A 12,554-nucleotide genomic window follows, 5' to 3' on the forward strand; every position below is an offset into this window, starting at 1 on the left:
GAAACTCCCCATACCACGTGGAGAAGAGGACATGGATTCAGTGAGTAGTGCTAGCAAAATGAAATTAAGTGGTAGTGTTTTTGCAGTTGAACGCAGTGACTGTCATCTTAATGGAACGTGGCATCAGATGAGAACACTGAGGACTCTTCCCTGCTTGAAACCTTTCCCTAGTGCTTTACAATTAATTCTGCCAAGGAAAGCCAGTGGGATTCTTACACACATGATAGTGTTAAAACCCAGCAAAAATGAAAATCAGTCAGAAGCCCGAGGCTGGGAACACCCCTCATGTTGCAAAACAATTGGTTCAGGGTCACTGCCAGGACTTCGATGATTGTTTCAGGGCTTAATTTTTCATGTGCATGCTTTGCTTCCCTTCCCACTCCCTTTTCTCTCAGTTTGAAACCTGGAGGCGCAACAGCAATCAGCTATTTAGTACTCTTGAACAGTAATAATATAGATTAGTAGTGACTTCAGTTAATGTTACCCTCTAGTAAATACTGCACAGCGCTTAAAAGAAAGCCAGAGCTGATTGGCTACAGATGTAATGTTTATGCCAGTTACAAACCCCATAATTGCTACTGCTAACAGATTGAAAATATCCACTTTCTAAAAGCAGAACAGTTTACCAAATAATTAAAAAATCCTAAAAAGGCAACAACCAACAAGATGAATTTTAGTGGGGAGTACAGTTTCTTTAAAAATTTGAGCATCTACTATTAAAAGGCTTCCCACAAAACACAGGCAGATGGGACAAGAGAATACCATCACTAAAGCAAAGCCGAGAAAAAAAGGACGCTTACAGATTTCTGCCTCAGTTCACTAAAGAAAACCACAATGACTCAGCCCTTTATGACCAAAGTGGGTGGCTCTGAAAAGAGCCTTTTTGTTTCTTGATTACTCTTCAGAAATATTTACTTGGCTTTAGCCTTGTGGCTGTCAGTCTTCTTGGGCAGCAGCACGGCCTGGATGTTGGGCAGCACGCCGCCCTGCGCGATCGTCACCTTGCCCAGCAGCTTGTTGAGCTCCTCGTCGTTGCGGATGGCGAGCTGCAGGTGGCGGGGGATGATGCGCGTCTTCTTGTTGTCGCGGGCCGCGTTGCCCGCCAGCTCCAGGATCTCGGCCGTCAGGTACTCGAGCACGGCCGCCAGGTAGACGGGCGCGCCGGCGCCCACCCGCTCGGCGTAGTTGCCCTTGCGCAGCAGGCGGTGCACGCGGCCCACGGGGAACTGCAGCCCGGCCCGCGACGAGCGCGACTTGGCCTTGGCCCGCGCCTTCCCGCCCTGCTTCCCGCGCCCGGACATGGCAGCCACTCAGCAAATCGCCGCTCGCTCCGCAGCCCCAAAAGCCTCCGTAAGTCCTAGACCGGCCCGCCCGGCGCTTTATATACAACCCGGGCGGAGCGGCAGCGCCTGCTCCGATTGGCTGCAAGAAAGGAATCCTTCGGCAGCCAATGGCAAGGCGAATTCACAGGAGGCCAATGGCAAAGCCGGCCGCGGGGCGAACCAATAGCGACGCGACGCTGGCAACAGCACCGCTATAAAAGCAGCTCCCGCCGCCTCTGCGCTGTCGTCGGTTCCTTGTTTGCGGTTTTCGTGTGTTGCGAGTCGGTCGCGTGTCCGCAGCCATGCCCGAGCCGGCCAAGTCCGCGCCCGCGCCCAAGAAGGGCTCCAAGAAGGCCGTCACCAAGACGCAGAAGAAGGGCGACAAGAAGCGCAAGAAGAGCCGCAAGGAGAGCTACTCCATCTACGTGTACAAGGTGCTCAAGCAGGTGCACCCCGACACGGGCATCTCCTCCAAGGCCATGGGCATCATGAACTCCTTCGTCAACGACATCTTCGAGCGCATCGCCGGCGAGGCCTCGCGCCTGGCGCACTACAACAAGCGCTCCACCATCACCTCGCGGGAGATCCAGACGGCCGTGCGGCTGCTGCTGCCTGGCGAGCTGGCCAAGCACGCCGTCTCCGAGGGCACCAAGGCTGTCACCAAGTACACCAGCTCCAAGTAAGCTGCCTCTGCAGCCTCCCTGTGCCAGATTTCCTTGACCCAAAGGCTCTTTTAAGAGCCACCCACCTTTTCATTAAAAGAGCTGATACTGTGCTCATTTGTTCTATGCTAGCCCAAGTTTTTTTCTAGGAAAAAAGTAGTGCCAGTGGAAGCAATGTAAAGTGTAAGGAAAGTGGCATCTCGCTTGCAATAAACAATGTGTTGTGTAGCATCTGCCTCAGCGGAGCAGAGAACCTCCACAACTCGCTAAAAAAATCCGAGGGAGCCCCCTTTCCTTTGGTGTAGTTTGGGGGGCGATGGGTCAAATAATTAACAAACGCTGTTTCGGTCTCTTAAACCCCAAACAAACAAATGTATCCTGGAAAGCCGGTGCGTGTTGCTTCCTCGTGAGGTGTGCCACCGAAATACCGTGTGAACCGGGGACAGCAAAAGCTCAGGGGGTTATAGCAGACCCTGTCAGCTTGTTTTTAGGTTCTTTATTTTTTGAGCAAAAAGCTCGGGATTGAGGCGCTCGCTTCCCCTTCTGAGACCAATATACGGGCGGGAGGGCGACCAGGGGAAGCAAAGCGCAACGCTTCTCGGCGCTGTCGTCCCCGACCTGCGCAGCCCCGGCCGTGGCGGCGAGCACAGGCTACCCCGCCTGGCTCTTCTCTGGCTGTCGCCCGCTTCTCCCTCCATCGCCCCGTCGCCCCGCGACCCGTCGATCCCGCCGCCGCAGGGGCTGGAGCCGGTCGGGCAGAGCCGGAGCCGCGCGACCGCCGGGCTCGGTCGGACCTGGGTGAGGACTGCGCGGCGCTTCCCCGCCGCCGGCCCGGGGGCGGCTCCCGAGGGGGCGGCGATTGGTGGCGCTCGCGGCCCTTCCCCGCTTGCCCAGGGCGCGCTCGCCGCAAGCGAACCGCGGCTTAAAGCCTGGCGGGGGAGCAGCCAGGAAAGGATCGTCTGGCGCGAACAGTCGGCTACCCCCCGCGCCTTCTGTCCTTCTGCCGCGGCCCCGAACCCAGCGCGGCTACTGAGCGGGAAGAAACAGCGAGCCCTCGGGGGAGAAGGCGGTTGCCGACGGCAGCTTGACCAGCGGTCCCCACGCCGGGGGCGGGCGAGAGGGGGAGCGGGTTTGCAAGAGGCCGGGCGCGAGGCGTGCGTGGGCGGCGAGGCCTTGTTCCGGTCCTGGCCTACGGTGGTTGCCGCCACCCGCCTGCCTTCCGAGCGACCGTTCGTGGCGGCGGGAGCCGGCGCTAAAGCGTTGCAGAGAGCCGGCAAAGAGCGAGCGGCGGCGCCGGGGCGGGCGCGGGGAGGTCGGGCCGGGCCGGCGGCCGCGGGCAAGGGGCGGGCAAGGGGCGGGCAAGGGGCGGGCAAGGGGCGGGCTCCCCGCGCGGGAGGCGCGAGCTTTTCCCGGGCTCGCGCGAACGGTCCAATGGCAGCCGGGCGGTCTCGCGCGGCGGCCAATGGGCATGGCGCTGCGGCTATAAAGGGCGCGGCAGCGCCGCGGTCGCTGCAGTGGCTTGTGTGTCGGGCGAGAGCGCGGCGGCTTTTGCGGAGCGATGGCGCGCACGAAGCAGACGGCGCGGAAGTCGACGGGCGGCAAGGCGCCCCGCAAGCAGCTGGCCACCAAGGCGGCCCGCAAGAGCGCGCCGGCCACGGGCGGCGTCAAGAAGCCGCACCGCTACCGGCCCGGCACGGTGGCGCTGCGCGAGATCCGCCGCTACCAGAAGTCCACCGAGCTGCTCATCCGCAAGCTGCCCTTCCAGCGCCTCGTGCGCGAGATCGCGCAGGACTTCAAGACCGACCTGCGCTTCCAGAGCTCGGCCGTCATGGCGCTGCAGGAGGCCAGCGAGGCTTACCTGGTGGGGCTCTTCGAGGACACCAACCTCTGCGCCATCCACGCCAAGCGCGTCACCATCATGCCCAAGGACATTCAGCTCGCCCGACGCATCCGCGGAGAGCGTGCCTGAGTCTCCTGCCGCAGCCTTTCCCCGGCAAGGCACAGAGGCAGCTCACACAGACCCAAAGGCTCTTTTAAGAGCCACTACACAAGTCAAGAAAAAGCTGTAATCCTGCTTTATAACTACCATAGGTATATTATTGTCACCTTTTTATTAGTGTTCTGCATATAAAGAGTTTTTTGAAAACCATAAGTTTTTTAATTTCTGTTGCTCTGGCATGTCTCGGTAGTCCTTTGCACATACTGAAAAATAATAGGCATCTTGTAAACACGGTGTGTGACAGGACTGAAAGCTCCAAGCGAAATGATTTATACATCCTTGTAACTGTCAAACCTGAAAAAAATGGAGGGGAATACATATAAAGGCGTGTATCGAATTGGCTAGGGATAAAAGTTGGATCATGCACTCAGTGTTCTCCAGTGACTGTATTAACATTTCCCCCTTCACTCCTCTGATTTTGTCTCAGCTCACCCACCCAGTGAAACTGCTGGTTTTATCAGCACTACAGCTTTTTATATATATATATATATATACATTAATATACATTATTGCAAGAATACATAGATTTGTACTCCAAGATTTTTATAATACTCTTATTGAAAATACCCCCTTCCCAAAAATGCTCAGAAAATACATAATCTTTCCTGCTGTGTTTTATTATATGACAACAAAACTGGACAAACACGATAAGTTATTCCTGTCTACAGTACTCTTCAATCAGTTTCTTGGCCTTTTCAGGTGCTTTTCTGTGCTGCAAGAAAGAAGCCTCAGGTACCCTGTGTCATCAGCGTGGTAGTCCCTCATTTTGAGACCAGCCTTAAAACTGATTTATTGAGGTGGAAATTCTTGCTTCTGGCATTAACAATCGTTGGAACAAGGCAGAACCCCCTTTTAAGACAATCTGTTTTAGTCAGGTTTGACGGAACCACAGGAAGTTTCTGCTCTTGCTTTAACCCAGCCACCCGCAGACTTTAAGGTGCAGATTTCCTGAGCACAGGGGGCTTTTCCTGGACACAGACTTGACCCTATCCTGTCCCCCCACCGACCGCCCTTCCACCTCCCTTCTCCCTCAAAGCTGTGTAAAGTCCAGCATTGTCACAGGGATGTAGACCCCTCCATCCTGCCTCAGGTTGTCTGCTCAACCCCTTTAATATATCGATCTCTGATTTCAGCTCTTTGATTTGTATCTCCTTCCCCTGCCCAGGAGTTCATAAGCACTTGTTATTCCCCTTTAGTATCTGCAAAGTACCGCGGGTGAATTTCAGAGAGAGAAATATTTAGCCTTGTCAGGCTTATTAAGGAGAATTCTATACATGGAGGAAACAATAATATAAAATAGGACAGATATAAGAGAAGCTAGGACTTTAGAATAAACGCTCTCAGCCTGAAAATAACTTTTAAAGCTAGCAGTCTAAAAATAGGATTACAGCTCTTTTTATTGACTTATGTAGTGGCTCTTAAAAGAGCCTTTGGGTCTGTGTGAGCTGCCTCTGTGCCTTGCCGGGGAAGGGCTGCGGCAGGAGACTCAGGCGCGCTCTCCGCGGATGCGTCGGGCGAGCTGAATGTCCTTGGGCATGATGGTGACGCGCTTGGCGTGGATGGCGCAGAGGTTGGTGTCCTCGAAGAGCCCCACCAGGTAAGCCTCGCTGGCCTCCTGCAGCGCCATGACGGCCGAGCTCTGGAAGCGCAGGTCGGTCTTGAAGTCCTGCGCGATCTCGCGCACGAGGCGCTGGAAGGGCAGCTTGCGGATGAGCAGCTCGGTGGACTTCTGGTAGCGGCGGATCTCGCGCAGCGCCACCGTGCCGGGCCGGTAGCGGTGCGGCTTCTTGACGCCGCCCGTGGCCGGCGCGCTCTTGCGGGCCGCCTTGGTGGCCAGCTGCTTGCGGGGCGCCTTGCCGCCCGTCGACTTCCGCGCCGTCTGCTTCGTGCGCGCCATCGCTCCGCAAAAGCCGCCGCGCTCTCGCCCGACACACAAGCCACTGCAGCGACCGCGGCGCTGCCGCGCCCTTTATAGCCGCAGCGCCATGCCCATTGGCCGCCGCGCGAGACCGCCCGGCTGCCATTGGACCGTTCGCGCGAGCCCGGGAAAAGCTCGCGCCTCCCGCGCGGGGAGCCCGCCCCTTGCCCGCCCCTTGCCCGCCCCTTGCCCGCGGCCGCCGGCCCGGCCCGACCTCCCCGCGCCCGCCCCGGCGCCGCCGCTCGCTCTTTGCCGGCTCTCTGCAACGCTTTAGCGCCGGCTCCCGCCGCCACGAACGGTCGCTCGGAAGGCAGGCGGGTGGCGGCAACCACCGTAGGCCAGGACCGGAACAAGGCCTCGCCGCCCACGCACGCCTCGCGCCCGGCCTCTTGCAAACCCGCTCCCCCTCTCGCCCGCCCCCGGCGTGGGGACCGCTGGTCAAGCTGCCGTCGGCAACCGCCTTCTCCCCCGAGGGCTCGCTGTTTCTTCCCGCTCAGTAGCCGCGCTGGGTTCGGGGCCGCGGCAGAAGGACAGAAGGCGCGGGGGGTAGCCGACTGTTCGCGCCAGACGATCCTTTCCTGGCTGCTCCCCCGCCAGGCTTTAAGCCGCGGTTCGCTTGCGGCGAGCGCGCCCTGGGCAAGCGGGGAAGGGCCGCGAGCGCCACCAATCGCCGCCCCCTCGGGAGCCGCCCCCGGGCCGGCGGCGGGGAAGCGCCGCGCAGTCCTCACCCAGGTCCGACCGAGCCCGGCGGTCGCGCGGCTCCGGCTCTGCCCGACCGGCTCCAGCCCCTGCGGCGGCGGGATCGACGGGTCGCGGGGCGACGGGGCGATGGAGGGAGAAGCGGGCGACAGCCAGAGAAGAGCCAGGCGGGGTAGCCTGTGCTCGCCGCCACGGCCGGGGCTGCGCAGGTCGGGGACGACAGCGCCGAGAAGTGTTGCGCTTTGCTTCCCCTGGTCGCCTTCGAGTCCATACACTGGGGGAGAATGTGGCAGGCATCCATCCCTGAACACAGAATGACATTTGGAAGGGGAGTCGGTTTCCATTGCCTATTCCACTAGATGGAAAATGCTACCCTGGGCCAGCAATGCAGAGCAAAAATTCTTTAGTCCTCACATTAAATGTGTATAGGCAGATTTCATTGCAGTTCTGCTTGTACTTCTACATCAAATTGGGCTCTGTTCTCACAAGGAAAACATACTTCTTGTTTGGACATTCTTTCTCCTTTTCGCTTTGCCAGACTTGAAAGTGACTTGTTTGGCGATTTCTCAAGGTCTTACCCTCCACACACGGGTCTTAATCCCTTGACTTCAGAGTTGCATTCAGTTTCAGGCTTTACCTTATATGTTGTGCCTGTGCATCTCTTGTTCCACAGGCTCCACTTTCCCAGCTTGACCTCATCCCGACCTCATCCCAGCAGACTTGCCCAGTGATCCAGGGCCGTGTCTGTCCCCAATCACTATGACCATCCCTCTCCCACTTGCCACGTACAGGTGCTGCAGGGCTGTGTCCTTGGTCATTGCATGGCCCTTCATGCCCTGCTGACCCCCCTGTCTCTCAACTCACTCACCTTTGCAGGGCAGGCCCCTCCCGCAATTCCTCACAAACTTTGGTGAACATATTTGTTCTTTTAGAAATATGTTTAATGAAACTAAATTAGATTTAATAGAGAGTCTTCTCTTTAAAATAGCCAGCATTTACACATCTGTCCTCATCTAGTGTATTAGTGATGATAGCACAGATATGAGGATTGAAGTAAAAATTCAGCTGCTTCCAAGCAGTTCCTGAGATAGCAGTGTGATCCTGCACAGATCACTTTTTCTAGCTCAACTTGCCATCACTTTCTCAAATAGCTGATACTGGGAAAATATCAGGGCAGTCTCCCCTTGAGTTGCATAAAGAGGACTGATAGGGGACCCTATCAATGTATGTAAGTATCTGAAGGGAGGGTGGCAAAAGGATGGAGCCAGGCTCTTTTTGGTGGTGCCAAGCAGCAGAACAAGAGGCAGAAACTGATGCACAGGAAGTTCCTCCTGAATATGAGGAAGAATTTCCTTACTGTGCTGGTGATCACATGCTGGAACAGATTGCCCAGAGAGGTTGTGGAGTCTTATTACTGGAGATATTCAAGAACTGTCTAGACACAATCTTGTGCCATATGCTCTAGGATGGTCCTGCTTGAGTAGGGATGTTAAACCAGATGACCTGCTGGTGTCCCTTCCAATCTTTCCCAGTCTGATACTGTGACATACTGCTGACACAGTTCAAGTACATCTGCTTCTACGAATATTGGCTTGAAAGTGTCATAGGTGTCAGTAATAGTTGCTGTCAGTCTGTTCTGACTGTTCTATCTTTTCTTCCTCTCATTCTTCTGTCATTCTTCGTATCCACCTCAGCCATATGAAGGTGCCTCCTGTTTGTTATTCTCTGCGGTTGCTACATACCCACAATCTCTCATCCCCACTCGCCCTCACAGAGGACTATTTCTTCCTCACAGCATATGAGCAATGTCTGTCATTACTGAACATGTAGCATCCACCTCTTCCCTGCCACATCAAATGTCCGGATGCCTGATTCATGACATAAACTGTGGGTTTGAGCTGTAGTAACTCAGACAAGAATTGTGCTGAACATTACTATGGTCAGCCTACACAGACAGGAGAAGCTTAGGATGAAGAAGACAGAATATTTCTTTGTCCAGCTAAATAGAGAATAGTAACCCCTCTCACTACCTTGATCCATTGTCTGGGTGAGATGGACAAAGGAGAGAGCTAGTGGAAGAGGTGACACAGTGATGCATCATATCTTGAGGAGATAAAGGCACCCAAGGGGACCAGTGAATCAAAGCTGACCACTTGCCTGAAGTGTCTGTATACCCAAGTGATAGTTGGCAGCATCCTGTAGGGAAGTAGATGCTGGTGGTTGCCCCAACACTTTCATCTGCAGAGATCCTACCAAAAGGTAGGCAGCAAGGGGCAGCAAGGGTACTCATGAGCCAGATTAAGAGAAGGAATTATCAAAAATTAGATATATCATAGTTACATCCTACTGATTTTTTTTATCTCATTCTGTGAATGAAATTTACTTACTCTGTGAATACTGGCCTGCATGCAGAGAAGCTTCCAGAACAATCTACAAGACATGTATTTTTTTTTATTATTATTATTATTGAGGAGGGAGAAGAAGGAAACAGCAGTTAGAGACTGTAACAAACAAAGTGGCTCCTGGGAGCAAAAAGCCCACTATGACTTCCTGGGTATCTCCTAGAAGGAGAGAACCACAAGCTCCTTCTGAAATGCGTAGGTCTTCCCAATCTCAAAATGTCTGGGAAGGAGTCCTAGACATCAGCTTTCCAGTGCCTCTCTTTTTCCAGAGCACTTTTTCCAGAGTACTTCTAGAGCTCTTTTTCCGGAGTACTCTCTTCTCAGTGCTCACCTGCAATGCTCTGATGCTCATTTATCATAACCTCCAAAGAGATAGGGTACCTCAGATGCCTTCCACATTCTGAAGTATTGCAGCGAATTGCCCTCTTCCCATCCTTGTAGTATTGCTTTCCACCATCAATTGCAGGTCTTCTGAGCCAGGGCACCAGACAGCTGGGAAGTCACTCGGCCACTCAATCTCTGCCTGTATCACTTGCAGTTTATAGATAGTACAGGACAGTTCAGTTCTGCAACAAGGCGTACCCTCTGTAATATTTTACTTCATCTTGACAAATCAGACCCACACCACTGTAGAAGCCAGGCACAAGTCAAAACTAAAATTTTGTTCTCACCATCTTGAAATGCAAATGAAATCTCAGTCATATGTTGCAGTCACCTTTATTCACGCTGTTTGTGGAGTGGATGGCCTAGGAAAGAAAGTGCCACTTCCTTCCCCAGAGGAATCCTCAGTGGGAAGAAGTTACTCCTTTTTAAAGCACAGAGCAAGTAACAGCAGTCCAGACATGCTGGACTGGGAGACCCCAGGTAACATGCACAAAGTGTGCAGCAGCAAAGGAAATGTCACATTCATGTGACCTTTTTATTAAACCACTAATATATAATACAAATTAATCCAGTACAGTAGCATTTTCATATGTATTCTATTTATATCACATTGAAACATTAAATACTAACCAAGAAATTTAATAATTTGGCAGATTGATTGATTGTTTGATTAATTGATCTGAACTGATTCTTGGAATTATCCCTGAACTGAGCTCAGAAGTTATCAAAAACTTTGTGGTCTGGAATTATCAAAGAACTATTTATCTCTTTCCTTGAACCAAAATAAAACTTTAAAAAAAAATATAAGTATTTTGCAAGAGAAAGAAAGAAAGAACGAAAGAATGAAAGCACGAATGAATAAAAGAAAGCAAGCAAGCAAGAAAGCTGTATCTATGGATCCCTTTGTAATATGTAAATTTTCTGCCTAATGCCTATTATATGTCTCATCATGGATTTCTTATTTTAAGAGATTACTGTTCTATCTGGAGATTTCAAATTTCTATGAATACAAAAAAATTTTATCATGAGAAAAAACTCTTTGCTGGAGACTGAACAATATGCAGTTATACGTCCTTCCCTATTGAGACATCAACTTTTTTTACTCATGTAACAATGTGTTGTAGTTTAGAACATCATGATAAATCCATCATACATGGACAAAAGATATCTTTCAAATCATCCAAAGTCTGCAATTACATCAAGGGCAGATTTGAGTTGTCTTGAGTGACTTTGTGACTTTACTGATGTTTTTTACGTACCTGGAGCACCCATAAAACAGAATTAATTTCACTGCAGAACATATATAAAGTATGATGGCTCAGGAAGGATTCAGGAAGGCCTTGAGAAAATATTGAAGTTACTGTGCAGCCTTAGACAGCCCAAGGTGAAAAACTTGTTAATGGGGCTTTGCAGCTGTAGGCTTAATACACAACTTTGATCACTCTGTCTGAAGTATGCACGTATATGCTGCAGTCCTGCCTCCTCAGCTACATCTGTGAGATGGATGTCTCCATATATCCTCCAGAGCAACAGTCATAGTTCACTAAGTGAAATTAATCCCAAGACTGGAGTGTTGCAATTGATGGCTTTAAACTGTTCAGAAGGGTCAGGAAAGAAGGAAGGTAGGCACAGGTTGTCCTCTACGTAAAAAAATGGACAGAACTGTCTTGGGAAAACAGTGATGAACAGTTGAGAGCTTCTTGGTAAAAAAATTAGATGCCAAACCAACAAAGGAAACCTCATGGTTGGTACTTACTACAGGCCACCCAATGATAGGGAGGAGGATGTTGATGAAGGTTTTCTTACTTCAGTTACAGGCTGCATCATACTCACAGGCTCTGATCCTTCTGGACAACATCAGTCAACCTGACATCTGCTGGAAAAGTGGCACTGCAAGTTGTAAGCCATCCAGAAGGCTCCTGAAACATGCTGCATATAATTTTTAAATCCAGGTGAAATAAAGTCCAACTAGAGGAGAAGCACTACTGTTACAGTAAACATTGGTTGCTTAACAACACAAATTAACTAATTGAAGAGGTCAAGAATGGTGGTAACCTGGGCTGCTGCCTAAGCCTAGACCCATCATTAACTTGAGGGGTATGGACCAGGCAAAGTGTAAAGACAAGACCCTTAATTTAGTAAACTCTCACTTGTTTAAGAAAATACGGGATGAGACCCCCTGGGAAATTACCCTCAGAAATAAAGGAGCAGGACAGACCTGGAAGCTATTTAAGGACATTTGTCTTAGAGAACAGGTGTACTTGATTCCCACATGTAAGAAAGCAGGCTAGGAAGGTAGGAGATCAATATGGGTGGATAAGGACCTTCCGGTTGAACTGAGGTGCAAGAAATAAATGCGGAGACAGTGGAAGTAGGGGCACATACCCAGAGAATAATGCAGGAATGTTGTCCAGGTGTGTAGGGATGGAATCAAAAAAGCTAAAGTACATCTGGTACTGAATGTGGCAAGGGATGTGCAGAATAATAAAGTTTTATGTAGGTACACTGAAAAGGAAGACTAAAGAAAATGTGCCCCCTATTAAATAAGACAGGAGATTTAGTGACTACTGACATGGAGAAGATTGAAGTACTCAACAAGTTTTTTGCCTGTTTTCACTGGCAGTCTCTGTTTCCCATCTCTCACATCCCTGAACTCAAGACATAGACTGGGGGAACAAAGTCCCTCCTATTGTAGGAAAAGTTCAGGTTCAGTACCATCTAAGAAACCTGAACATACACAAATCCATGGGACCTAATGGAATTCACCCCAGGGTCCTCAGGGAATTGGTAGATATAGTTGCAGTGTAGTTATTGTTCTATATCTTCATCAATAATATTGATAGCAGGATTGAGTGCACCCCCAGCAAGCCTGTGGATGACATCATGCTTAGTGGTGCAATTGATTCACCGGAGGGAAGGGATGCCATCCAGAGGGACCTTGACAGGCTTGAGGAGTGGGCCCCTTTGAACCTCATGAAGTGAAACAAGGTCAAGTGCAAGGCCCTGCACCCGGGTCAGGGCCATTCCAAATATAATTACAGGCTGAAGGATGAACTGATTGCAAGCAGCCCTGCATAGAAAGACTTAGAGATATAGGTGGATAAAAACTTGGACATGAGGTGATAATGTGCAGCCCAGAAAACTAGTTGTATCCTGGGTTGCATAAAA

General features: G+C 51.4%; 3 protein-coding genes across 3 annotated transcripts; 2 read left to right on the top strand and 1 right to left on the bottom strand.

Moving 5' to 3' along the window:
* Positions 1–844: 844 nt before the first annotated feature.
* Positions 845–1,357, bottom strand: LOC127469678 (histone H2A-IV). The gene has a single exon (XM_051784325.1). The coding sequence runs from the start codon at positions 1,299–1,301 to the stop codon at positions 912–914; it is 390 nt and encodes a 129-aa protein (XP_051640285.1). The 5' UTR covers positions 1,302–1,357; the 3' UTR covers positions 845–911.
* A 189-nt stretch (positions 1,358–1,546) lies between these two features.
* LOC127469688 (histone H2B 1/2/3/4/6) lies at positions 1,547–2,127 on the top strand. The gene has a single exon (XM_051784337.1). The coding sequence runs from the start codon at positions 1,625–1,627 to the stop codon at positions 2,003–2,005; it is 381 nt and encodes a 126-aa protein (XP_051640297.1). The 5' UTR covers positions 1,547–1,624; the 3' UTR covers positions 2,006–2,127.
* A 1,359-nt stretch (positions 2,128–3,486) lies between these two features.
* Positions 3,487–3,970, top strand: LOC127469673 (histone H3). The gene has a single exon (XM_051784319.1). It carries the CDS (start codon positions 3,543–3,545, stop codon positions 3,951–3,953), a length of 411 nt encoding a protein of 136 aa, XP_051640279.1. The 5' UTR covers positions 3,487–3,542; the 3' UTR covers positions 3,954–3,970.
* The last annotated feature ends 8,584 nt before the right edge of the window (positions 3,971–12,554 follow it).

This window comes from Manacus candei, unplaced genomic scaffold, assembly GCF_025592945.1.
Source record: "Manacus candei isolate 608988 ecotype Guabito, Panama unplaced genomic scaffold, ASM2559294v1 h1tg000018l, whole genome shotgun sequence".
Classification (NCBI taxonomy): Eukaryota; Metazoa; Chordata; class Aves; order Passeriformes; family Pipridae; genus Manacus; species Manacus candei.

Coding starts and splice junctions, on each gene's coding strand:
- LOC127469678 (XM_051784325.1), bottom strand. CDS start 1,301: ATGTCCGGGCGCGGGAAGCAGGGCGGGAAGGCGCGGGCCAAGGCCAAG.
- LOC127469688 (XM_051784337.1), top strand. CDS start 1,625: ATGCCCGAGCCGGCCAAGTCCGCGCCCGCGCCCAAGAAGGGCTCCAAG.
- LOC127469673 (XM_051784319.1), top strand. CDS start 3,543: ATGGCGCGCACGAAGCAGACGGCGCGGAAGTCGACGGGCGGCAAGGCG.